The sequence below is a fragment of the Adelges cooleyi genome, unplaced genomic scaffold (genome assembly GCF_023614345.1).
Source record: "Adelges cooleyi isolate 19-005CV unplaced genomic scaffold, UGA_ACOO_1.1 ACOO_flye_CR_arks_rails_tigmint_CR_PRNA_41, whole genome shotgun sequence".
In the NCBI taxonomy this organism is placed as follows: domain Eukaryota; kingdom Metazoa; phylum Arthropoda; class Insecta; order Hemiptera; family Adelgidae; genus Adelges; species Adelges cooleyi.
The window spans coordinates 4,545,385-4,568,701 of record NW_026096090.1 but is presented as its reverse complement, the minus strand read 5'-3'; the positions used below and the strand labels follow the sequence as shown (position 1 = coordinate 4,568,701).

At 28.1% G+C, this 23,317-nt stretch overlaps 6 protein-coding genes across 12 annotated transcripts; 3 read left to right on the top strand and 3 right to left on the bottom strand.

Annotated features, from left to right (window-relative positions):
* Positions 1–726: 726 nt before the first annotated feature.
* Positions 727–2,750, bottom strand: LOC126841794 (peptidyl-prolyl cis-trans isomerase FKBP1A). Its single transcript, XM_050578451.1, has 4 exons — positions 2,528–2,750; positions 2,299–2,346; positions 1,682–1,794; positions 727–1,202 (listed from the first exon to the last, which is right to left on the bottom strand). Exons 1-4 carry the CDS (start codon positions 2,562–2,564, stop codon positions 1,074–1,076), a joined length of 327 nt encoding a protein of 108 aa, XP_050434408.1. The 5' UTR covers positions 2,565–2,750; the 3' UTR covers positions 727–1,073.
* An 846-nt stretch (positions 2,751–3,596) lies between these two features.
* LOC126841819 (E3 SUMO-protein ligase PIAS1-like) lies at positions 3,597–7,867 on the top strand. 4 transcript variants are annotated; one of them, XM_050578483.1, is made up of 3 exons: positions 3,597–3,792; positions 3,923–4,015; positions 5,861–7,867. In XM_050578483.1, exons 2-3 carry the CDS (start codon positions 3,983–3,985, stop codon positions 7,571–7,573), a joined length of 1,746 nt encoding a protein of 581 aa, XP_050434440.1. In that variant the 5' UTR covers positions 3,597–3,792; positions 3,923–3,982; the 3' UTR covers positions 7,574–7,867. The 4 variants fall into 4 exon arrangements, with proteins under 4 accessions (XP_050434440.1, XP_050434442.1, XP_050434439.1 ...); XM_050578485.1 differs by having other exon boundaries at positions 3,597–3,823; XM_050578486.1 differs by having other exon boundaries at positions 3,607–3,692.
* Positions 7,868–11,561: 3,694 nt separating this feature from the next.
* Positions 11,562–14,453, top strand: LOC126841742 (protein lin-52 homolog). Of its 2 annotated transcripts, none has more exons than XM_050578364.1 (2): positions 11,562–11,806; positions 13,866–14,453. In XM_050578364.1, the coding sequence occupies exon 2, from the start codon at positions 13,919–13,921 to the stop codon at positions 14,270–14,272; it is 354 nt and encodes a 117-aa protein (XP_050434321.1). In that variant the 5' UTR covers positions 11,562–11,806; positions 13,866–13,918; the 3' UTR covers positions 14,273–14,453. The 2 variants fall into 2 exon arrangements, with proteins under 2 accessions (XP_050434321.1, XP_050434320.1); XM_050578363.1 differs by having other exon boundaries at positions 11,566–11,892.
* On the top strand, positions 11,886–12,830 carry LOC126841739 (gamma-secretase subunit Aph-1). Its single transcript, XM_050578360.1, has one exon. The coding sequence runs from the start codon at positions 12,010–12,012 to the stop codon at positions 12,736–12,738; it is 729 nt and encodes a 242-aa protein (XP_050434317.1). The 5' UTR covers positions 11,886–12,009; the 3' UTR covers positions 12,739–12,830.
* LOC126841738 (calpain-7-like) lies at positions 12,935–20,807 on the bottom strand. Of its 2 annotated transcripts, XM_050578358.1 has the most exons (13): positions 20,597–20,807; positions 19,234–19,397; positions 19,003–19,126; positions 18,212–18,368; positions 17,726–17,885; positions 17,504–17,636; positions 17,241–17,431; positions 16,955–17,182; positions 16,218–16,462; positions 15,901–16,109; positions 15,631–15,842; positions 15,343–15,575; positions 12,937–13,283 (listed from the first exon to the last, which is right to left on the bottom strand). In XM_050578358.1, exons 1-13 carry the CDS (start codon positions 20,805–20,807, stop codon positions 13,139–13,141), a joined length of 2,412 nt encoding a protein of 803 aa, XP_050434315.1. In that variant the 3' UTR covers positions 12,937–13,138. The 2 variants fall into 2 exon arrangements, with proteins under 2 accessions (XP_050434316.1, XP_050434315.1); XM_050578359.1 differs by lacking the exon at positions 19,234–19,397 and having other exon boundaries at positions 12,935–13,283; positions 20,597–20,775.
* Positions 20,808–20,846: 39 nt separating this feature from the next.
* LOC126841741 (adrenodoxin-like protein 1, mitochondrial) lies at positions 20,847–21,692 on the bottom strand. 2 transcript variants are annotated; one of them, XM_050578362.1, is made up of 3 exons: positions 21,445–21,692; positions 21,192–21,375; positions 20,847–21,111 (listed from the first exon to the last, which is right to left on the bottom strand). In XM_050578362.1, the coding sequence occupies exons 1-3, from the start codon at positions 21,476–21,478 to the stop codon at positions 20,847–20,849; spliced, it is 483 nt and encodes a 160-aa protein (XP_050434319.1). In that variant the 5' UTR covers positions 21,479–21,692. The 2 variants fall into 2 exon arrangements, with proteins under 2 accessions (XP_050434319.1, XP_050434318.1); XM_050578361.1 differs by having other exon boundaries at positions 21,192–21,688.
* Positions 21,693–23,317: the final 1,625 nt, after the last annotated feature.

Sequence of the window (23,317 nt, the reverse complement as noted above, 5' to 3'; positions counted from 1 at the left end):
TTAATTTATATAACCATATTTTTATTACCTGTCTGTGCAGTATATATTATGGAGTGTAACATTATTATCATGTGTTAAATAAAAACTTCACTATTAATATAATTTCCATACACATCCAACACAGTATTCTTCAATCGGCAAGATATTACTTTGTGGTATGATTTTAGATTTATTAGTTATTAAAAACGTCCAATTGTTTATTAAATATTAAACCAATTCAAAGTGATTGGCTTAACAATAAATACATAAAATCAGTGGCGTAGCATTATATAAGACAATGTCTACCCACTTGGAATATGGACAAATAATTTAGTATTATATCTTTGGTCCCCAGAAGAAAGGGCTTAAGTCAATTTTTCACAAAAAAATGTTTTTCTATAGATTTAAAGCTTGATTTTTTTGGTTCAATTGGCATAAGTCATTGAAGAATATTACTCATGTTATTGAAGAATATTCGTGGTGTAATACTAAAACGTGTATGTATTTTTAAACTTTCAAACGGCTGTCTTGAAAAGTTGATTAAATCGACTTAAGCCCTTTCTCCCCAGGACCGAAGATATAAAAATTACAAATTTGAACGTATATATATTTTTTATTTTCAATGTCTCCCTGACCTAAAGATACACACCTCACCACTGCATAACTCACATACATTGTATTGTAATGAGTAAATAATACAATTCCAAACAATTTTAGAGTATACAGCAAAGAAAAAGACAACTTAAATAGGAAGAATTACAATTTATTTTTAAAAAACGTGTGAATATTCAATATTTTATTACCTACTACAATGTATTATAAAACAGAAAAACATGTCAACACATTTTATTATTGTACATAAAATATCCTAAGCAATTAAAGTATATTTGATATAGATTTGACATTAAAAAATTGAACGAATGAGAATTTTGCCGACTATTATACAACAATCAACATAAAATATTTAAGAATAAAATTGTACTAACATGTGACAGCAATCTGTGTTGTGTTGGTTAATGCAAGAAATATTATCAGTCTTAGAGGAATATTTTTTTTTTCTAAGTAGGTTATTAATAATATAATAATGAAAATTGTTATTCACACTTGATTAACTCAACATCAAATATCAATGTAGCATTGGGTGGAATGACACCTGGGTGACCCAAAGCTCCATAAGCATAGTCTGGCGAACAAGTCAATGTAGCACGAGAACCCACACTCATCTAAGAAATAAAAAGTATGCAATTAAAAAAAATAATAATAATAATAAATATTACTACAAATATATTTAGGAAATGTTCACACCCAGCAATTAAATATTTTCATAATCAGTTAATTCAAAAGTTTTGATTTTTTATAATTGTCACAATATTTTTTAAAATCTATTAAAAAAAAAAAACAAATGTTTTAACATTATTATATTGTTGTTATTATATAATTGTTAAAGATGACCAACTAAGACAAAATTTAGTTCTGTACGTCGACACTGGAGGGACGCTAGTAGTATCATTTTCATTGACGCATAAGACTGAAATTTGTCTCGGTGGACCATCTAATATTTATAATCAATGATTTTATCAATTTAATAATTATACATGAATTATTTTCAAAATAATATTTATATTTTTTATTTAGCTGTGTGGGTGTTTGACACATTTATTTTAAATTTAGACATACATTATCGGTAATATGTGTAATTTACCTTAGCCACACCTTCGTCCCAGCCTTTGATCACTTCTCCCTTTCCAATTCTAAATTTAAAAGGCTTACCACGGTCTCGGGAAGAGTCAAACTTTTTACCATTGGTCAATGTTCCTAAAATATATAAGAACATTTAATAATATAAGCTATTATACTACATTATACTCTAAATTGATCAGTATTAACAAACAATTTTGATTTTAACTAACACAATATTAATGGTTATAAAAATATAATAAATATTTGATGATATGCAAAGTTTAAACAAATATACATACCTATCTACATATAATAAAATGTTAAATAAAGAACATTATTTAGAACTCATATACTACAATATTCATAATTATAATTGTATAATAAATATTATATTATAGATGGTTATGAGCAATGTCCGTTTATAGATTTTGCATTTTTTTTGGGGGGGGGGGGATTTAATAATAGTATTACAGTTTATCACTGTAAAAAACAGGTATAAATAAAGAATAGGTATACAGATCCAGAAATGCGATTACAGTTATCTGCCATTATATCAGCGTTATTTAGCAGTGATTTAAAGTATCCATTTTAATATAGAGTAGTAGGTATTATAGCAAACAATAATGTGAGATAACATACCTGTATAATGCACGACAACTGTTTGGCCTTTTTTCGGGAACGTAGCTCCTGAAATTAAAAACAAATATTAATTCTGAAATAATAACGTGCTCTGTCTATGATTACAACGTCAATCACTATGCTTAGCAAGTGTAACTCGTAAGTTACAAGGTCGCTATCATTAATTATAATGGATGATGATTTATGATATGCATGGTATAATGTGTATTGTTATAAAAATCAGACTTACCATCACCTTCGCTCAAAAACGTTACATCAACGCCCATTTTTAAGCTTTCTAATAAATAATATATTACCGAAGAGCGAAGTAGAGAAACAAAGTTGTTATATTTTATCACTCGGTAATATGAAAAACGTCTAGTTTACACAAACGTGTGCTGTATATCGTGTGTTCAGTACAGCGGTCTGCGGAATACAGAAATTTACAACAGTGAACCGGGGTTAGGCGGGTTGCGGGTAAAAATTACCTACGCGATGCGATAGCAACTATATTCTACGAGCGAGCTGACAGTGTACCCAACTCCCATTTTTTGAAATATCGCTTGAAGCAAAGTATAATGTGTTACCAACGCACAAATATATTAAATACTTTATTGTATGTCAGTCACACTGCCATAATATGATTAAAACTTAGATCTAAGTTCTAAGACGGTTCATGTATAATAACATGGCCTTTGAAATGAAAACAAATTTAAATTTAAAAAAACATTCTCAAATTTCTACTACCCTAAAATCCAGTTGTGTTTTTAGGGTAAATGACTGGTTAACCAGGATAACTTATACCGCAACATATTTTTAATGTTTCTAATAATTGATTTACAGTAATATTTTATTATATAACGGACTACAGATTTTTTTCAGAATCTGTACTTGTTCTATCACTGATCTACTTTATAAAATATATAATTTGATGACTGTATTTTTTACTTTTTTTTTAGTTGAAAGGAAATAGAAAAAGTGATAATAAAGTTAAGTAGCATTATTAGATAATGAAAGACGTTAAAAGTTATTTTATGGTCATTAACAAAATGTGCTTTAAATACTTTATTTACTTGATGTATGAATTTAAATAATAATAATAAACTTTTTAAAATATGTACGAATTATTCATCTCCAGTCTCTACAAAAAATTATAATAATCAACCGATTCTGAAATCTGAATCTTAATTCAAACTATGAAGTCAGGAATAAGTTAAATTTACTATCATAACCATGTATACCACAACCTCCATGCTTAACAGAATGGTGTTATCATTTAATCAAATTATCATAACTCTTAGTTTATTTAGTTTATAAGACTTTATTAAGAGATCTATGTCTTAAGTCATGTATCAACTGTCAACTATAGTACTATAGTACTTAGTAGATATAATGCATATACAAATTCAACATAGGTATATGCGAGTTCCTTTATAATATTCGATATTAGTTTTACATATAAATGCGGGAATTATATTATTCTGTATATCGCTGTCTACTATTATGAGTATAGTGGTATTTACAATTTTGTTTAGTTCTTAAAAATGTAATTTTATACACTATAAATTTAAAGTCATACATTTTTTTTAAAACTCGTTTTAAACATAATTTCATGTCAGTAAATTAATTAAATTGTTTTTCTTAGTTACTATGACATACCTATTGGCTATACCTAGTAAAAAGTAAGGTCATTGCAAGTATTGTTATGATCACTATGGCTACTTCAAGTAATTCTTCTGTGAGTATAAATTAAATTATAATTATAATTGTATTATTAAATAGAGTAATTTTACTCTTTGATCATACTAAAGTAAAATAAGTTTCTATGAGTGTTATGCCAATTATGAATTAGTGTTTAATTAACTTCAAAAAAACCATGTTAATGTGTTGGCTATCCATTGATTTGATCAAAAAAACATTTCTTTTTACCTTGACCACGCTAGTTAGGATTTTTAAATCGTACCTAAACCTCAAGAAAATACTTCAATGTAAATCTGTAGACACAATACTTTTAACTAAGCATATTTTAAAATGTTGACTAATTTTAAAAAGTGTATATCTGTGATCACAAGACAAACATTGATGTCCTCAAAATTAGGCAATATTTGTTATACAAGGTGGCCGAAAAGAACACATGTTTTTCAAGCAACTATATTACATATTCTGTAATAAACCTAGTTTTGAATGGTACAAATGCATTTCACCGGGGACCCATTATTTTGCAATTTTATTTTATTACCTTGTACTATTTTTTAAGAGTATTACAAATCTAAGTAAAAAATCGGCGGATTCCTCTAGTTCCAAGTTAGCCTCCCCTACATAATCTTTTGAATAAGTAATAAGATATTTAAAAACCCTTCACCATAAAAAATAATTCACTCTTATGTGCGTATTTTGATAGCAACGATAAACTCAGTTTGTTGTGAGCGCTGATGATAATAGCATTGCTACCAAAATACATGGGTAGTGTATTATTTTTTGTAGGTAAGAGATTTTAAATATTTTATTATGTTATTACTTTTTTATGTATGTATATAACCATAAGTGTTGCTCAAGTTTTTTTAAATAATTATTCAAAATTATAAAATGTTGTGTACCATTCAAAAATAGATTGATTACAAAATATAATAGTGTAAACATTTATTTTGGAAAACAAAGAAGTTACATTTGCTTAAAAACATCTAAAGCTATCTTTTTCTGATACATGTATGTTAAGGATAAGATAAGTTGAAAAGACGTGGCCGAGTGGGTAAGATGACAGTGTGTTAGTGCTCACTGTTGCTGGTTCAACACTCGGTCACGGCTCATGGTCGCTCCGACTGCATGGCAGAAATATCATGCGCCATCTGGCGACCGAACTAGGCTAGAATTGGGCCTACTCCTGGTCAAAAATGCCATACGCTTAAATAAATAAAGAATAACATACATAGATCAAAATGTACTGACAGGTTTATGTTAATTTGGTATGAAATTCTAACAGATCATAGTGATATACCCTGTTATACAGAAATGAGAAGGAATGAAAAAAGTTTAAATTTAGCAGAATTGTAGAAGGGCTACACCTCACAGTTAATATTTTAATAATATATCTATTGTCCTAAAAATATGTTTTGTAACTAACACATAGTTAAGTTTTAACATTAAAATTAAAATTTTGTGTATTTAATTGAAATAAACAAACTTTTTGTTTAAATAAAATTAAATACCATTATCATTTAATACATTTTTAAACTTAATTTACAACAAAATGTGATGTATTTAAATTCTAAGCTTATCAACAATTTCAGCCGATCAAATTCTATGTTTACACCTAAATTGTCTTATAAAGGTATATGGACAACCTAATCTTTACTTTAATCTATAATCTCTTTACTCGTATATTTCTCATACCTATTTTACTATTTCATTTCTCCTACTGCTTTTCACATGCCCTAACTACTTAAATATTTTTAGAATGTATGTTTAACCTATCTTTAGTCTAGTTTTTAATACAAAATTCTAAATTATTTTAAAAAAATCCTTTTTTTAAAGTTATATAAAATCACTTGTATATTCACTAATTTAATATTGTTTTTTTTTTCAGTCTGATATTGAGTATGTTCATCAGTTAGTGTACGAATTGAAACTGAATGAATTGCAATTCATTTTAGATGCAGTTAAAAATAATAAATTTGGTAATAAACAATTGTTACGTAAAAGAGTTTTATCTTTATTGACTGGTCCAGCTTCAAAAACTAAATTTTTAAGACAAAAAATTATTGAAGTTTTTAAATCTAGACAGTCGACATTTCCATATCATCAACCAGTTTATCAAACACGTCAACAGCAACAAGCAACACAACAGCAACAAGTAACACAACAACATCAACAGGCACCTCAACAATTACAACGGCAGCAACACTTCTTACATAGATTCCTTTTGCAGCCATCTTATTCACCCATACCTGTAACTTATAATGAACCACCATCTCATGTAGAAACTAATTTTGAACATTTACCTTTCTATAAAACTGTGGATACATTATTAAAACCAATGCATTGTCAACCTGCTCATAATGACAAAGCTAATTTCACAGGCCTATTTTACTTAACTGATAGCATCAGGCATTCCATAGTTAAATCATGGAACATTGCTAGACAAGAATATAAAATACAAATAATTCTACGATTAGCACGGATAAATTGTAATGAAAATGTAAGCGAGCGGTTACCTTACAATATCATTGTTTCAGTAAATGATCATCAATGTAAACTACCTACATTAAATATCCCAACAAAAGCTGGGGTAACACCATGGCGTTGTAATGTACCAATTGATATTACTCAGCAAACTGATTTAAGAAATTGTTCACAAAATACATTAAAAATAACTTGGTCTGATGAACCACATGAGTATATGGCTGGTGTTTTTGTAGCACAAAGGCTTTTTTGGAATGAACTCCTTCAAGATCTAAAAAAGAATCCTATTCGTGATGCTGAAAAAACAAAAGAAGTTATAAGAAAATCCATGGAAAGTGACCATGATATGGGTGTAGATTCCATGATAGCTACTGTTAAAGATCCATTAAGCAAAAAAACAATGGAATTACCTGCTCGTGGTAAAAATTGCATACATATGCAGTGTTTTGATGCTATTCAATTTCTACAAATGAATGAACAAAAACAAACGTGGCTTTGTCCACTTTGTAAAAAAAAAGTAAATTTTGAAGACATTGAAGTGGATGGATTTTTCTTAGATATTGTCAAAAGTCCGGAAATAAATGAAGAATGTGAAAACATAATTTTACAAAAAGATGGATCGTGGATCTTAAAACAACCAAAAGATCAGAATTCTTCGTTAATAACTACTCAATCAAGCCAGATTGAAGTCTTTACATTATCAGACTCCGATTCTGATTTTGATGAAGAACCAAGAAAAAAACGATCAAAGTATAGTCCTATAAAAGATACTTATACACCTACAATAAAACATGAGAATATTTCAGAAGCTGTTACAACATGTAATTTACAAAGTAATAGCCCAATTAATGATGACTTAGTTTTGGATCTTAGCGTAAAAAGTGGTTCATCACCATCAACAAGTAACTCAGATTATCAACCCATCATCACATTACATGATGAACCCGATCAAACTTTGATGAAACCATCTAGTTTGCTTGATAATTTTCGATATCTTCCAAATATAACAATTTCAGAGTCAAATATACGAGATCATATACCAAGTAGTAACTCTGAAACACAAAATAAAGAAAAAGATGAATCACGCTCAGTGATTTGTGTAATTACATTAGACTAGAATATTTTTGTTTTTTACTACTTTCTTATTTTTCAAATTATATTACTTGAAGATAATACATTTTTTGTGAATTCTGAGGTCAAATATATGTTTTAGTAAAGATAACTCTTCTTTTAAACAAGTAGTGATAAAGTAACCTTTTTTTTTTATAATCAGTATAATATTACACTTCACATCTTTTAAACTACAGCTTTTTTTATATTTTTTATATTTATAAATATTATTATTTTCTGATTAGGTAGGTAAATTTAAAGTTTTAACTGACAATGCTTAAAAGCTACATTTTTTAAATTATAAATGTCTTAATTTATAGTTTGAAAATTTTTTTATAACCTATATTTTATTGATAATAAGTGTCAATAAGTTAAATTTAAAAAAATACATTAACTATAATTGTATAGATAAATATTAAGTGTAAAATATGTTTTTTTGTTATAGTTATGAATTATGATAATTATATAATATATTTTATCTATATCTAATTGTAAATTTGTTGAAACTAATCAAATTATTAACTACGCAACTTGATTTACTTGATATAGTTTAATTGGCTAACATATTATAATGTATATAGTATATACATATGTACAACAACTAACTCAAACAATTTTATTATATTTTTGTTTATTTACTTGTAGAAAATTTACCAATTTTGACTTACAATCTTTGCAATTCAGGCTGACGATATATATAACATTTTAAAAAACTTAATTTTTATTTTATGAAATTACAATATAGTAACTTTTAATGGTTTATAATATAACCTAAATTAAATTAAGATCTACTAAAAACAAATAGAATATACATCTAAGAAACCTATTCTACAAGTAATTTTTTATCTAACTTTTGCCACAACTTGGAGAAAAATAACTTAAGTTATAACGAAAAAAACATAATATTTTTTCACCTTAAGAGTGCCGCCACACACCCGTTATTTTCTTCCTAAAACCCGCCTTGCGCGAATTAATTTTACAAAGGCTGTAATCAAAACTAAGAAACCCAATTTTCACATAATATAGTCAACAACATTGTCAGTTAATGAATAATTAATTAATTAAGAAAGGACTTTTTTAAAAATGATATAGCGTTGATTGTATTAGGTATATCGAAAAATACGGATGATAGAACACAGATAATTTTATCATAAATAATATATATGAATTTCTTTCCTTAACTATATATGTATGAAGCCTGAGAAAAATTAATCCGCGTAAAACTCAATTCAACAGAATTTTTTTTTTAAATCGCTGTCAATGATGCTGTGATAGTCTGAAAAATAATTTAACTACTAAAAAAGAGTCCTAACTACTGAACTCATAGTTACACATCACAGTTTAACCTTTAAGTTAAGATTTTGTAAAAAATTGCCTATATTTTACTCCTTAAAAATGGGCGGTGTGACGTCCTCTTAAAATTAATTGGAACATATAAAATGGCTTCCAGATCAATTTTTGTCAAATATTGCCTATCTTTTGCCCCTTAAAGACCTTTCTGTTCCCTGACACCACCATCTTCAGCGAAAAAACGCACATAGCTAATCTAGATTTGATCCTTTTATATATTTTTCAATAGCCGAAAAAAATTATTAAACTTATATCATTATTATTTTTTGCTAAATAAAGGGAAAATATTGTCTAGTTCAACTTTCAAATAGCCGTTGAACTTAATATGTTTAAATTTTACATTTACACTTAAAATCATATAATAATGAAATACTGAAAAAGTAGTACAATCCTTTCAATTTTTGTAGACTATTTCTGCCACCTCAATTTCATTCTTAAGGCAACTGGCATAGATTACAATATAATACTATATTTTTGAATCTATACCACTGACAATAGTAAACGTATATTTTTAAACATTATATTATAGTTATTAAAGTTCACTTATTTCATTGCGAGGATTTCTTTTCACTCGTAAAATACTATTGATTTCACCTTGATTAATTGTCAAAAGTTAAATTTAAAAAAAAACTGTAGCCAAGAAACTCAATAATCAATATAATTAGTAGGTTGGTGACATGGCTTTCATAGATCATAGTTGCATACCCCTTATTTTCCTAGCTCCAAAAATAACTGTTTGGCGGTGGCGAGTCTTAGTTAGAAAGACGTTGAAAAAAATAAAAACTACGCCACATGTTTATTCTCCTGAGTCCTGACAATATTATAACAATATAGTCATTCCATTCCAAATCACCTGATGTGTCAGTTGTCACACATCATGTGTGTTTGAGTGGATTTTCTATATGCCCTATGCAGATAGTTCCATAAAATCAAAAAAGTGAACACAATTTTTTTTTTAAATATTTGGATTTGGGCGATGCTATATTTCGTAAATTTGTTTTAAAAACGCCTTAAGTTCACGACCTGGATGAATGGAACTCACTGAAAAATTGAAAGTGTTCTTTTTGATTACAGGTATCCTAACATAATATCTAGTAAAAGTTTGATAATAGAGACTTATTTTTACTAGGAGCTGTAAGAACTTGAATTTTTCAAATTTCGTATTTTCGAACTACGCATAACATCTTTTTGTTTAAGTTCTTACAGCTCGTAATAAAAATTTACAAAATATAGCATCGTCTAAATCCAAAAAGAAAAAGTTTTCTACACTTTTTCGATTTTATGGAACTATCTTCATAGAGTTTATAAGTTTTTGAGAAATTTAGAAAATCCACCCGCGCTCATATCAGGTGATTTGGCATGGAATGACCCTATAGTTTATTTTTTATTTGACTACCCGCTACCGACTATACAATTATACATATTTCAAAGTTTGAAATTCAAATACCTCACCACACACTAACAGACATTTTTCACCCGATTTGCTTTGTACGGTTAAGTAAAGAGGTGTTGCGGTTTTTAATTTTAATAAAAATTTGCGTTTTTAAGAATAATAATGTATGCTGTTAATATTTGGATCATTATATTGTTGTATTCATTTCATAGTAATATTAATTATTTATGGTCAGAAGATAACAGGTAATACGACACACTACGTTGCCCAGTTCGCGTCCGCCGATAGACAACTGATTATTAATTTATGGCAAATAATTACAAGTTTAATTACGTGCTAGTAGTAATTGGAGACCACCGCAACTGGCCATAACATTCCCTCCCTATTTTCTAATTACTCCCCGTATACTTCGCATGTAAGAATGAGATATTCAAAATCGTCATTTTTTTTAATTTTATTTTTCAAAAAAAATGTTTACTGAATTGGCCAAGGCACCGCAAACGCACATTTAGGTAAACAAAATAAGTTTTTAAAATATATTGTACTTATTTTACATTGAATATTGTAAAAAAAAAAATATATATAGGTTATTAAAATTAAATAAAATAATTTATTTTTCGTATTCGAAGTGGGTAGTCATTGATTTGATTTGGTCCCCAAGAAAGTTTCCCGTATCCTCATTTACAGACCTGCCGAGTGCCGAGGGCCGACGTCTCCACTTTCTAGATGGCGATCAGTATGACCACAAGGTATAACAAAGATTATAATTTAATTATTTTTACCCTCACTTAATCACATTTATTGACATTATATATCAGATACTTACTTTTTTTATATAATATATTTTAGTAGTCAGTATTATTGAACGTATAATACCATAATCAATAAATACTGATGTATTGCTGAATACAGAAGTCAACTGCACTATGGGAAGTACATTATACATAGTAGACTATTGTAATCGCAATAAAAAAAACTGCTTAAAATAAACTGTTAATTTTTTATAAATCTTTTAATCCCTAAACTACAGTAGACGACGTGGAAAAAAATTAACATTAAATTTACATTTAATCTTAATAAAATAAAAACGCATTTACAAAAAAACAAAGGATGACAGTTGACACCGAAGACAACCTCGACTATATGCTAAACACTTTGGGCTTAATCTACCTCCGTTATTCATTAATTTCCTAAATGTGTCATTTTCATTATGTTGCACACACTGCCTACTAACAGTGTGCGGTGTGCGCGGCTTTCTGTGGGCTGTGTTTTTAGTTTATACTTCACAGTTTTATTTAATCTATGATATTACTTCATTTTTGTTTTTCATTTATTAAATGCCAAATGGTAGAGAATATTTAAGTTGTCATGAATTGCTACAGTACAATTCAGCATTACATACATAGTTTGTAAATATTAAGATTATGAAGATAATAGATTCGATCATTAGCAAGATTAAGTTGGTCTAGTTCGACGCTCAGTCTTCTTGAATAGAAAGTAAATAGTATTTGATAAAAAATAAAAGTTACTATTTTGTACCGATCAAAGAAGTTGATGATAGCCGAACGAACATAACTATTTCGGTAAGCTTAAAATATTTCTTTGCATCAGTGATTTGTTAAGAAACATAAATTTCAATGTGCGTGTGTACTGTTCGGTTTTGATTTTCATCCGTTTGTATTAAAAAAAAATTAATTACCATGACATTTTTGGAGTTTACCGGCTGTGCCTTTACAGCGTTTGGCCCAGCACTCTCTATGTTTTTTATCACAATTATGAATGATCCTGTACGAGTTATTATATTGATAGCAAGTTCTTTCTTCTGGCTACTAAGCCTGTTACTGTCTTCTATACTATGGTTCTTGTTTCCTCTCAAACATCAAGTTTGGTTTGGAGTTCTTATATCTGTATTGGTACAAGAACTATTCCGATACTTTTTATATTTATTACTACGTAAAGCGGAGCGAGGACTAAAACGTTTTGCTACCCACTCATTAGTATCCAATAACAAACACATGCTGTCCTATGTATCCGGTTTGGGATTTGGAATTATGAGTGGATTATTCTCTCTAATCAACATATTAGCTGAAGTCGGAGGACCAGGAACAATGGGTTTACGTGGAGGAAACAGTGCGTTTTGTGTGGTATCTTCTGTTTTCACTGCCCTTACCATTTTCCTACACGTATTTTGGGAAGTATTATTCTTCCATGGATTAAACACAGACAATAAAAACTTAATTTTCTATGTTATTGGTTCACATCTAACTGTGTCGGAAATAACATTACTCAATCAGTATAATTATTACACACTTACGCTCTTTGTGGTATTTTCTATTACACTGGGATCAGGACTCTACGCTTTCAAGACGGCTGGTGGAATATTACCTGGTATTAGTAAGAACGTCAATAGAAACACAGCAGATAATTAACATTTTTTCTACTATGCATTGTTTTTTTAACTTTACTTTTATAAAAATTCAATTAATCAATAAATATATTCTAGTACTTTGATAAAATAAAACTAGTGTTTACTTATTTCACACCCTGTTATTTTTAATGCCAAATGCTGTTGTAAAAGTCTTATTTATACAATTATTTTTTTAGTAGTTTTAATTTAATTAGTAAAAACATAATTTATGAGGAGTAATAAATTAAACAATACAGAATACAGAATACAATACAGAATGATAAAATTTTCAATAACATTTTAAAGCAATACAAAAACCAAATAGTTTAGATTAGATTTATTTTTATACAATGGAAATGTATATATTATATTTTGATTAATTGCTTATTTTAAAGTATTTTATGATATAATATACTATTTATCTACCGTATTTGATTAATGCTTATGGAACATGATGCGTTTACTGACATTATAAATGGGCCTTCATTACCAGGCAAAAATGTTGATGGAATTATTTCATAACTTCCTGATTGAACTTCTGTTAGTTCCATTATCACATAGCCAGATCTGAAAAAAAAAATGTTTTGTTAATTTAGTTAACTTATTACACAATCTGTTTAGTGTAATAAATAATATAACTAACATCTGGGTTTAAACCAATTATGATTTTCATAAATTTACAAATTTTTATAAAGGCCTATTTTTAAGTATTGAAAATAAAATGAAATTTTGGATTTTTTTAAAAGTGAAAATATATAGTTAAAACATAAAATACTGTATTTGTATGGTATATGTACAATATTAGTTAAAAAGAAAAATATTCATACATCTTGACTAGAAAACAATGTAGCGATTTTTAAGGCAGGTCAACATGTAAGCAGCGTTTACGACACGCCATACTTTTTTGATTGGGCAATCTTACTACCAAATCAGAAAAAACTTTGCGGTCAGTTTGACTGGGAAAACCCAAATAAGTTTATGGATCTGGCAGCTTAATACACCACCCTTCACCATTAGGTCTTTTTGTTTGTTAATTATTTATTTATTTATTTTAAAAAAATTGGTATAAAGTAAATAGCTTTTATACAATTTTTTTTTTAAAAATTAAGTCGAGTTTTTCTCTTTGTTTCATTGTATGGCCTAATAAAGCCGAATGTCAAAATCGATGAGCGTAGCGTGTTATCCGCCCAGCTGAGGAGACTATGCCAGAATTTGATCAACATAAACAGCAGTGTCTGGACCTAAAGGCAATGGAAACACTCGATCGGTCATCACCAGAACTCTGGCCTGAACCCATGCCAGGTATGTCCGGTTTCGCTCAACATATTCGTGCAACCACTGCAACTGATAAACAACCATCTTGGAAGCAACCACCAGATGCACATGACATGATATTAGTACAACGCTATAGTCAAATGCCATTGCCACCCCTTTTAGACGAGTTAAAATCGCTTTATGATTTTGCTTACAATTTAGGCTTAGAAGAAGCCAAAGAAATGACTCGTGGTAAATACTTGAATATATTTACTCGTAGTGTAAAAAAATCTATTGATTAAGCGAAAATACTCATTTATTAATTCAGTTGTAAAAAAATTTTATCAATGTTCATTTTAAGTTATAAATGAATATGAGTTTTAAATTTCTGTGTAAGATATGTAACAAATTGTTTAAAAATTTGAATTTGAATAATAACTTAATGTTTTTACCTAATAAATAAAACATCTAAACTCATTTTTATTAACATCTATTTTATTCTATTTACTCAGTTTTTTCTATACATATTTCATGCTTAAATCTCAATTTTTTTTTTAAATCCATAAAAAGCTATTGTTTTTATTAAGATTATTTTGTGTCTGGATTCAAGATATCTTCCAAATCGCTCAACTGATTCCTTCATTTAGCAAGCTTATAGATTAATAATTGTACCTGAATGATACTTCATTAATAGGCTAAATATTTAAAAAAAATTACATATTCTTTAATTAACGGCGCTATATTAATTTTTTTAAATAGTCTAATTAGTTACAAATTTGTGTGGAATATTTTTTAGACTTGGTTAGAAAACCAAAAAAATATGAACCCTTTCCTTTCCCCTAGAAAGAATGAATACTTTTTTTATTTTTTTTTCAAATGTAGGTTTAGGATTTGAGGTCTGAATATGATTATAAGTAAGCTCTAAGGAAAAGGTTTCAACATATAATTTTTTTCTTAAAAATCTTTAGTCAAAATATGTTTCTATTAAGGAATATTATAAAATTATATATTAGTCGTAGTAATATTCTAGGTTGTTATGTATAAGTGAATCAACAAATATATGAAAAATATTTTCATTATGTCGTCGATTTTGGTAACAAAGGGACAAACGGTCAACTATAGTCTTGGCCATCTTAGTACTAAAAATAAAATTTTAAACATAGTTTTACCTTTACAATGATTTTTATCAAAATTTAACACTTGTACCATCCACAACTTCACATCAAAGGGTTAATCTGAAAGCGATTTTATCACTCTCATGAGATTCTCCATTCCTAATATGCCACGACCCAACTCTACTGGCTCTTTTATGTATTATTCAACATAACTTAAACATACTATTATTCAAAATTTTAACAAACTAAATACTAACCTATAACTCCCTGACGATTTGATTTTAAACTTGGCTGTGGCGTTTTGGTCAGTTAAGCCAACACAAGATATCTCAATACCAACTTGATACTGCTTTGGCGCTTTCAGTTCGATTTGCAATACTTCAGTGTCCGACTGACCATCTACGTTGAGTTTGAATATGGGATTGTTGTTATATGTGCTATAATTGCGACAACCGCCAGAAGTTATACCTTTCCATTCTCCATTAACAGTCTAAATAAATTATAATTAATGAAAGTATACATAACTCAGTAAGAGTGGAATATACCTTTTTAAAAATAGGATTGTATAAATTGACAAGTTCGTTCATAGTAAAAGGACACGTGGCATAGGCACGTAACGTATAATGTATTGTATTCATTTTTTCATATTGGGAAACCACTAAGGTAAATTTAGATGGTAATTGTTCATTAAGAACAATTTTGCATAAATAATGTGGGCTATTGATTCGTGTTCCTGATATAAAAGGTTCAGGATCATCTGAAATTATTATATTTTATCAGTATGTAAATGAACAGAAATTATTATGTGTACTAACTTGGATAATAAACACGTTTTCCGTCATTTTTGAACACTATTACAGTTATATATTCTCGATTTTCTTTAAAATCTTGGAGCTCTGTAATGTGTCGTGTTAACAATATCCAAATGGCTCCACTAGAAACGTTTTTCACATCCAAACAATACTGAGGATTTTCGCTTATATTATATAAGTCGGATATTGGACCTGTCCCAGTATTCCATGTTCTAAAACCATTGAAGATTCACACGTTAAAATCTTGTTATTAGTAAAATTTAAGGATTTAGTATTAAAAGAACTTTTGTTAATGCTAGACACTGTAATTATTTTTATACTTATGTATGCATGATGTATACGGAAATAAACCAGGATTCCAGTTCATACAAAACACCTCAAAATGATGTAACACTGAAGCATAATCAATCCAAAATATTCCATTATCAAATGACACGGCAGATGTTGGATCATAGTTTAATGATTGTCTTAATTGAAAGGTCCAACTTTCTTCATCTAACTCAGAAAAACGTCCCTTCCATCGGACATGTGCCCAAGGATTTTTTAACTTTAATAGTTTTACATTCTGCATTTGAAAAAATAATATTAACTGTGTAATCTAATTTGAATGTAACATAATAATTTTTTATTGATGATAATTATGGTCAGCAAAAATATAACAATATAGTTAATATAATTTAAGAGCAGTGATTATCCACAATATAAAAAATAATTATTTTTACATGTCTTTTCAATTCATAAAGAATATAAGTTAAGTATTTAAAATCAATTATAAGAGAACAAATGGTGAAATTATGTTTTTGTTCTTGATACATAAAAATGTATTTTAAATACATACTTCAGCTTTAACTTTTATGTGCTAACACTTAATTAAAATTTTTGTGGAGATAATAAGCTGTTTATTTTTGTTGAACCACGGTAAATAATTATTATTTTGCTACAAAACAACGCACACCCAAATGTGACTGCTGAAATGTCGTGTGTCTAAATTGCAATCACTCCAAATAAATTTATATGAATTAATACAAACTAATACTTGACAGTGAATAAAACTTACATTTATTTTCTGTACTTCCAAAACAGCATAAGCATGAGTAGAAACCAAACCAGTACGCGTTTCTTCATTAGGCGATATAAAGCCAGTTGCTACTGTAATTAGAACATCACCTTTACATAATCTAGTGTATATTAATTCAAAAAGAGATTCAGCGTTAAATTTCTTGTCATCCAAATTAATTGGACATCTTTCAGGAATCCAGCCTGTTAGTGCATGTAAATCTATATACTAAAACCAATGTTATTTTTGAATCGTGTTCATTATACATTTTTATTTTTATACTCACACTGCTTGATCCTGGGAAGTCATAACCTCCCATTACTTTGAGGTAGGCTTTCTCAATAAGGGATACCCAAAATTCGTTTTTGTTCGATGAATGCGAACAGAGAAGTGATTTATATTTTCCTGCTGGTAACTGGTCGTCAATTATGACCTTACGTTGAATGCCATTTAAATGTAGCTTGACCATATACTTACCTATTATTAAAATTAAGTTTTTAACAATTCAAAATTATTTTTAAAATATCTATAGAATTGTGGTTTTATTACCAAAAGGATTATAAACAGGCTGTCCATTTTTTTTTTGAGGGTATATTATTGATGTTACGAGTCTTTTATCAAATGATTTCTCGTACACTGCACAAACAGCTAACGATGCTACAAATGAACAATCGGTGACTATCTAGAATAAGAATACAAAATATGTGACTGGAAAAATGTATATGCATATAATATTTATAAAAAAAAAATTTAATTTGTTTAATAATTTACAGTTTGTTTAATGGTGTTGAAATCAATAAACTCTCCAACAACCATTTTTGGATCTGAACACAACTGATCAGGGCGTACCCATTGAATGAAATTTTCTTTTTGTTTTGGCGATAAAGGTAATAAACCGTCACTGTCAGTGAATGGAATTGATAACTGAAACCTAAAATATAAATACCAATTAATATAATTATAACAAGGAAAACAAGACTAATGTGTTGACATAGATGGCCATTCATTACTGTTTACAATTCTCCACTAAAGATATTTTTTGTTGAAAACAAGGACAATTTATCAATTGTGTTATTTTAAATACAAGAATATACCTTAAAGTATAGTAAATATATATTAAAAAGCTAATAAGCTATACTTTATACAAGTATTTTTTTAAAAATAACTGTTAATTAATATTTATATAATATGATAATCATAATTAACGCAAAAGATATCCTCTGAAGGTACATTAGCAGATATTAGCAGTACATTTACCTTTCTAAAAGATCAACATCCATAAAAGGAACATATTCTTTATTATTTATTTTAGATGTAATTAACAAAACTCGTTTTTCAGCTTCTGTGTACAAATTACTTAATGACACATCTGAACGTTTTGGTATTCTATTTTGTTGAAATACTTTATGTGATACTGAAAATAAAATTGCAAACTTTACTCAATTATTCCCAGTATATATATTCAGGCTTGTAGGTAGGGAGGGTGTTTTTTGGGTATTAGGACTAACCAACATTTAGCATATAATGTATTATACCGGCTTGTATTTGGCCGGCTTAAACACAACCAAGGAGAGTAGGGTGTTTTAACACTCAAAACACCCCCCCTGGCTACGCGCCTGAATATATTTAGTAGTGGCATATGGTATACTTAAAAGCATTTCTTACAATAAAAAGAAAAAAATCTCATATAATTATTCTAAAAGTAAATGTTGTTTATTTGAGAGAAGAAGCTTTTTTACAGAAAAATTAAATTTTCTATATGCTATCATCATTAAAGGTTTGATTATTACGTTTTACTGTTAAATTGTTTGAAATTCTCAGAAACGAAATGAAAAATTGGTATATAATGAAAGTAGGAAGACATTCTCTTTCAATGAAGTAAAAGAAAGAAAAAAATATTATCGTTTTATGATTTTGTTTTTTCCCTTGTAGTCTATCAAGTTTTCCTTAAAAGCTCTTCTCCTTTAATCAGAACTAGGAATCCTAAATTTTTCAATGTCATCCTTTAGTTACATATTTATAACATTTTGGTTTTATGAGTTACCTACCTGAACTATCATTAACTGTGGATTTTTTTTCATTTAACAGTTTTAATTTTTCAGCACGGTCTAAAGCTTTATTTATCAATAAAGCTAAATTCTTCACTACTTCTTCATCAGATATTTCTTTTTTCTAAAACATAATTCAAACTTTACAAAATGTTTACAACTTATTATGTTATATAAAGTCAATTATTTTGACAATTAAACATAAAAACTAGTTCTAAAAATATCATTTACCACTTTTAATGCTAAATCAATGGCTTGCATATAAGTACTAAGAGCCAAATCTCTTTTACCTAATTCATCAATGTCTAAAGCTTGCTTAAGTAAATATTTACATTTTTTTAATTGGATTTTATCTTGATTAATATTTTCTAATTCTTTAGCAGCATCATTTTGAACTATTAAAAACAAAATGCTATTAATATATAAATTAACTACTGGGCGATATTTTAGTAATTAACATGAAAAAATTATATGTTTTAACTTAATTAAATATCTTAATTTACAAATTAGAAAATTAAAATGAGTATTTTACACTACTACTTGCATTTGATTAGCTACTATTTTAAGGACCTAATTGGTAAGAAATTCTAAGGAATTAAAAAAAATTGCAAAAAATAAAAGATTGTCTTCTTATTGAATATAGTATATATTTTAAAATATCTTTTTGTATAAATAAAAAATATTGAACTATAAAATAACATTTTTTCCCCTAATAACAATGTCTAAATTGAATTGCTAGTTTCTGAAGTCTAATAATTGTAGTTTCACGTCTGGAGGTATGTGCAAAGTGCAAATCACTGAAATTTAACAAAAATATATGTTAATAAAAGGAAAAATTAACAGTGCTTCATGTTACTTATAATAGATTACAAAATCCTATACTCTATAAAACTGTGCTCAACTTGTTACAGCCATATGAGTACATTTTTGGCCACTAGAATACTATAAATCAATCCCAGGAAACTATCTTCAGATTTCTGATACATTCTTGTCGAAGCAAAACATACCAAAAAAAGAAAATTTTTACTTTATCCTTAGTAGGAAATAACACCCAATGCATGCTAGAAGCAACTTGTCTTCATTATAAGAACAATTGACACTGTTATTTGAAGAGTTATGATCATAGACACCGCTACAAGGGGTTCAAAGTATAGTTTGCACACCCTAATTACAAAAAAATAAAATAAAAGTACCTATCTAATAAGCGTCAGAAAAAATGGTAATAAACCTGAATTCATTATTGTGTGTTTTTATACAAATAGTTGATTTATATGCAGTTAAACAGTCATTCAATAGCAATATCATACCAATCAAATAAATTAAACTATAGATTTTATTTAATATCAAACTATTTGAGTGAAGAGTTCAAACTAGGCGTCCGGATTAATGCCCGTTTGATTCGAATAACTTTTTAAAGCTAATAAACCCAGTTCATTTTTTATGTTATTCATAGCAAAATAAGTAAATATTTTTGTTTCTTCGGTTATTTGTTCCAAACAAATACTAAAGGAAGTCAAATTGGCATTAATTCCAGATCACTGGTTTAAATTTATAGAAACAATTAATTAGTAAGTAATAATTCTTTAATTATTACTTTGGTATTCAAGTTCTTCGGCTCTGTTACTATACTCGTGTGATTTTGTACACCATTCATCGCCTAAAGGATCTTCTTTCCGTATTTTCCAAGCGAGTCCTAACAGTGTAGCAGCCTCTTTATAATAATAGATAGCAGCTTCGATTTGACCTTTGGAATCACATTCCACTGCTATAGTAGAAATTCTGATGGCTTCTTTTGCATATTCCATTTTAACTTAAAGAACTAATCGTGTATTTGTTTTTAAAAATTAGTGCGGTTTGGGTTTATGACCATCCACATAGAAATTTCTAGTAGCTGCAGGCAACTCGAGCTCGATGCCGTCTAAGCTTTTGTCTAAAATTATCTGACAACCTAGTCGTGAATTTTCTCTTAAAAATGGAGCTAAGTCCAATAAATCTTCTTCTTTTTCATCAGCTTCTGGAAGTTTTGAAGTATAATCATCCGATACATAACAATGACATGTCGTGCAAGCTAATGAAGCTTCACAAGCTCCTTCTAGTTCAATGCCAAACCTGTAATATAAATTAAATACATATAAATAATAATATGCAAGTAAAAATAAACCAGTTGTTCATATACCTCTGTTCCTTACCTGTGGGCTAAATATAAAACATTGTCGCCAATTTTGCCATTGACTAATGTACGTTTACCATGCTTATCGATGAATGTAACATGAACTATTTCTGCATCACTTTTCGGATCTAGCCATTCATATTCACCATTATTTAATTTACAACTGGTGAATACAGATCGCACTTTGTGGTCATATGATGTGCCTAAAATCGTTTTACTCAACGAATAACCAAAACGACTAGAAGCAACAGGATAACGCATATAAAACTTACGTATAACATTTACGGGTAAAATGTGAACAAACATGCTAGACAAAAATTATATTTAGTTATTTTGACTAAACCGGAGTAGCACATTCTCAAAATATAATATATTATTAATAGTGAAAAAGGTTATAGGTAAGAAGTAACTGGTGTACCGCCTACCGAGTACGAGATAAGTGTGCGAAATACCTATTCCAATGATTACTTTTTTTTTTTATGTAGCCGATTTAAAATAAAATAAAAATCATATTATGAATTTTGTTATCATTACGCATAGTGTCATATCATAGGACCATTCTTTCATTCTTTATTCTATGCATAGGACAACCAGAAGGGAAACCTAGGCCGGGCTGATAAGTTCCAACATTTTTTTTTTTTTGCATTACGTCACGATTATAAAAGTTCTTTATAATCGTGGATCACGTACAATTATCACGCGGTGGCTATCAATGGGAATTTTATACGACATAGATGTCTCGACAGTCTACTCTTTAGTGTATTAATATTGAGACTTTCCACATAGATCATCAGTGGCCAACAACGATCAATCAAATAACGATTTTTTTTGGAAAAGTTCGATTTCAAAATAATTTTTATAATTTTTCTCGCACACAAAACCTTTACAACCCACAAATCCATTAATGATAAAAAACGGTCTAAAGTTAATTCAGATTTCGGTCATTCCATACTGCATAGATGGTAGACCTATTAGTAGAGATGACCAACAAAAATATAATATTAGTTTATCGATACCTACTTGATATGTTGGTAATATAATTTAATCATCTTGATTATCCTTCTAAAAATATCAATATGTTGGTAAAATGGGACAAACAATTTTTTTCATAAATTATCAAATATATTAAAACAATTAATTATTTACACAATACATAAGAACCAAACTCATTCGTCATTCTTGAGTTTAGATCCTATTAAATTGTATAGGTTCTAAACGTTACCAATTATTAAATTTAAAAGATCAAATATAAGTGCACCTCTTGTGACTGGTAAACGATAAAAATGTTCTTCAATCTTCAGAAAACATTATTACACATTTCCCACCTACATTTTAAAACGCTTGCGAATTTAATATTGAAGATTTCTAACTCGAAATAAGAAGTGGTCTATTGACCATTGACATATCCTGTAGTAATATAGTTCTAAAAGTAGTTGTTAAATATCAAATTAGAAAAAAAACAGATGAATACCTAGCATCAATGATCAACTCTTAGATCATTAATACGAATCTATGATAAAATTAAATTATTATATTCCATGTAAAGTACAGTATAGTATGTATAGTTCTTATTTAATCATGTTTATAGAAATATTGTAAGATGTATGGCTAATGACCTCAGAAGTCAAGAACCTTATTAAAATTTAAAAAATTTAAACTCTTAGATCGCTAAATGGGAAATTAAAGAAGCTAAAATAAATAAGTACATATTATTATTTAAGTTGCCATATAAATTGTATACTTTTTACTTAATTTTTTGTATTTATGACTAAAAAAAATTCTATACAATAAAATTTAGGCAACCAGTCATTATAAATATAGTGCTAGGTTAAACTATAGTTCCAGCAAAAGTTATAAATAACTATTAATTCACCTACTTAAAGTGACATATATAAATTATAAAGTCAATTAATTATTAAATTTTTCATAATTTCCTCATTTATTTTTCTCATTATATCATATACTTGCACAATATAAGTCTTTATAGGTTTCATATTAGTGTAATAAGCATTATAATTGTATTACTTGTTATTTAAAAATAATATTAAGTTTAAACACACAAGGAAGGTAAGAACTATGAACTAATAAAACATATATTTATAATAGAAATAACTGTTCTAGTCCCGTTAAAACTAAAATAAAAAC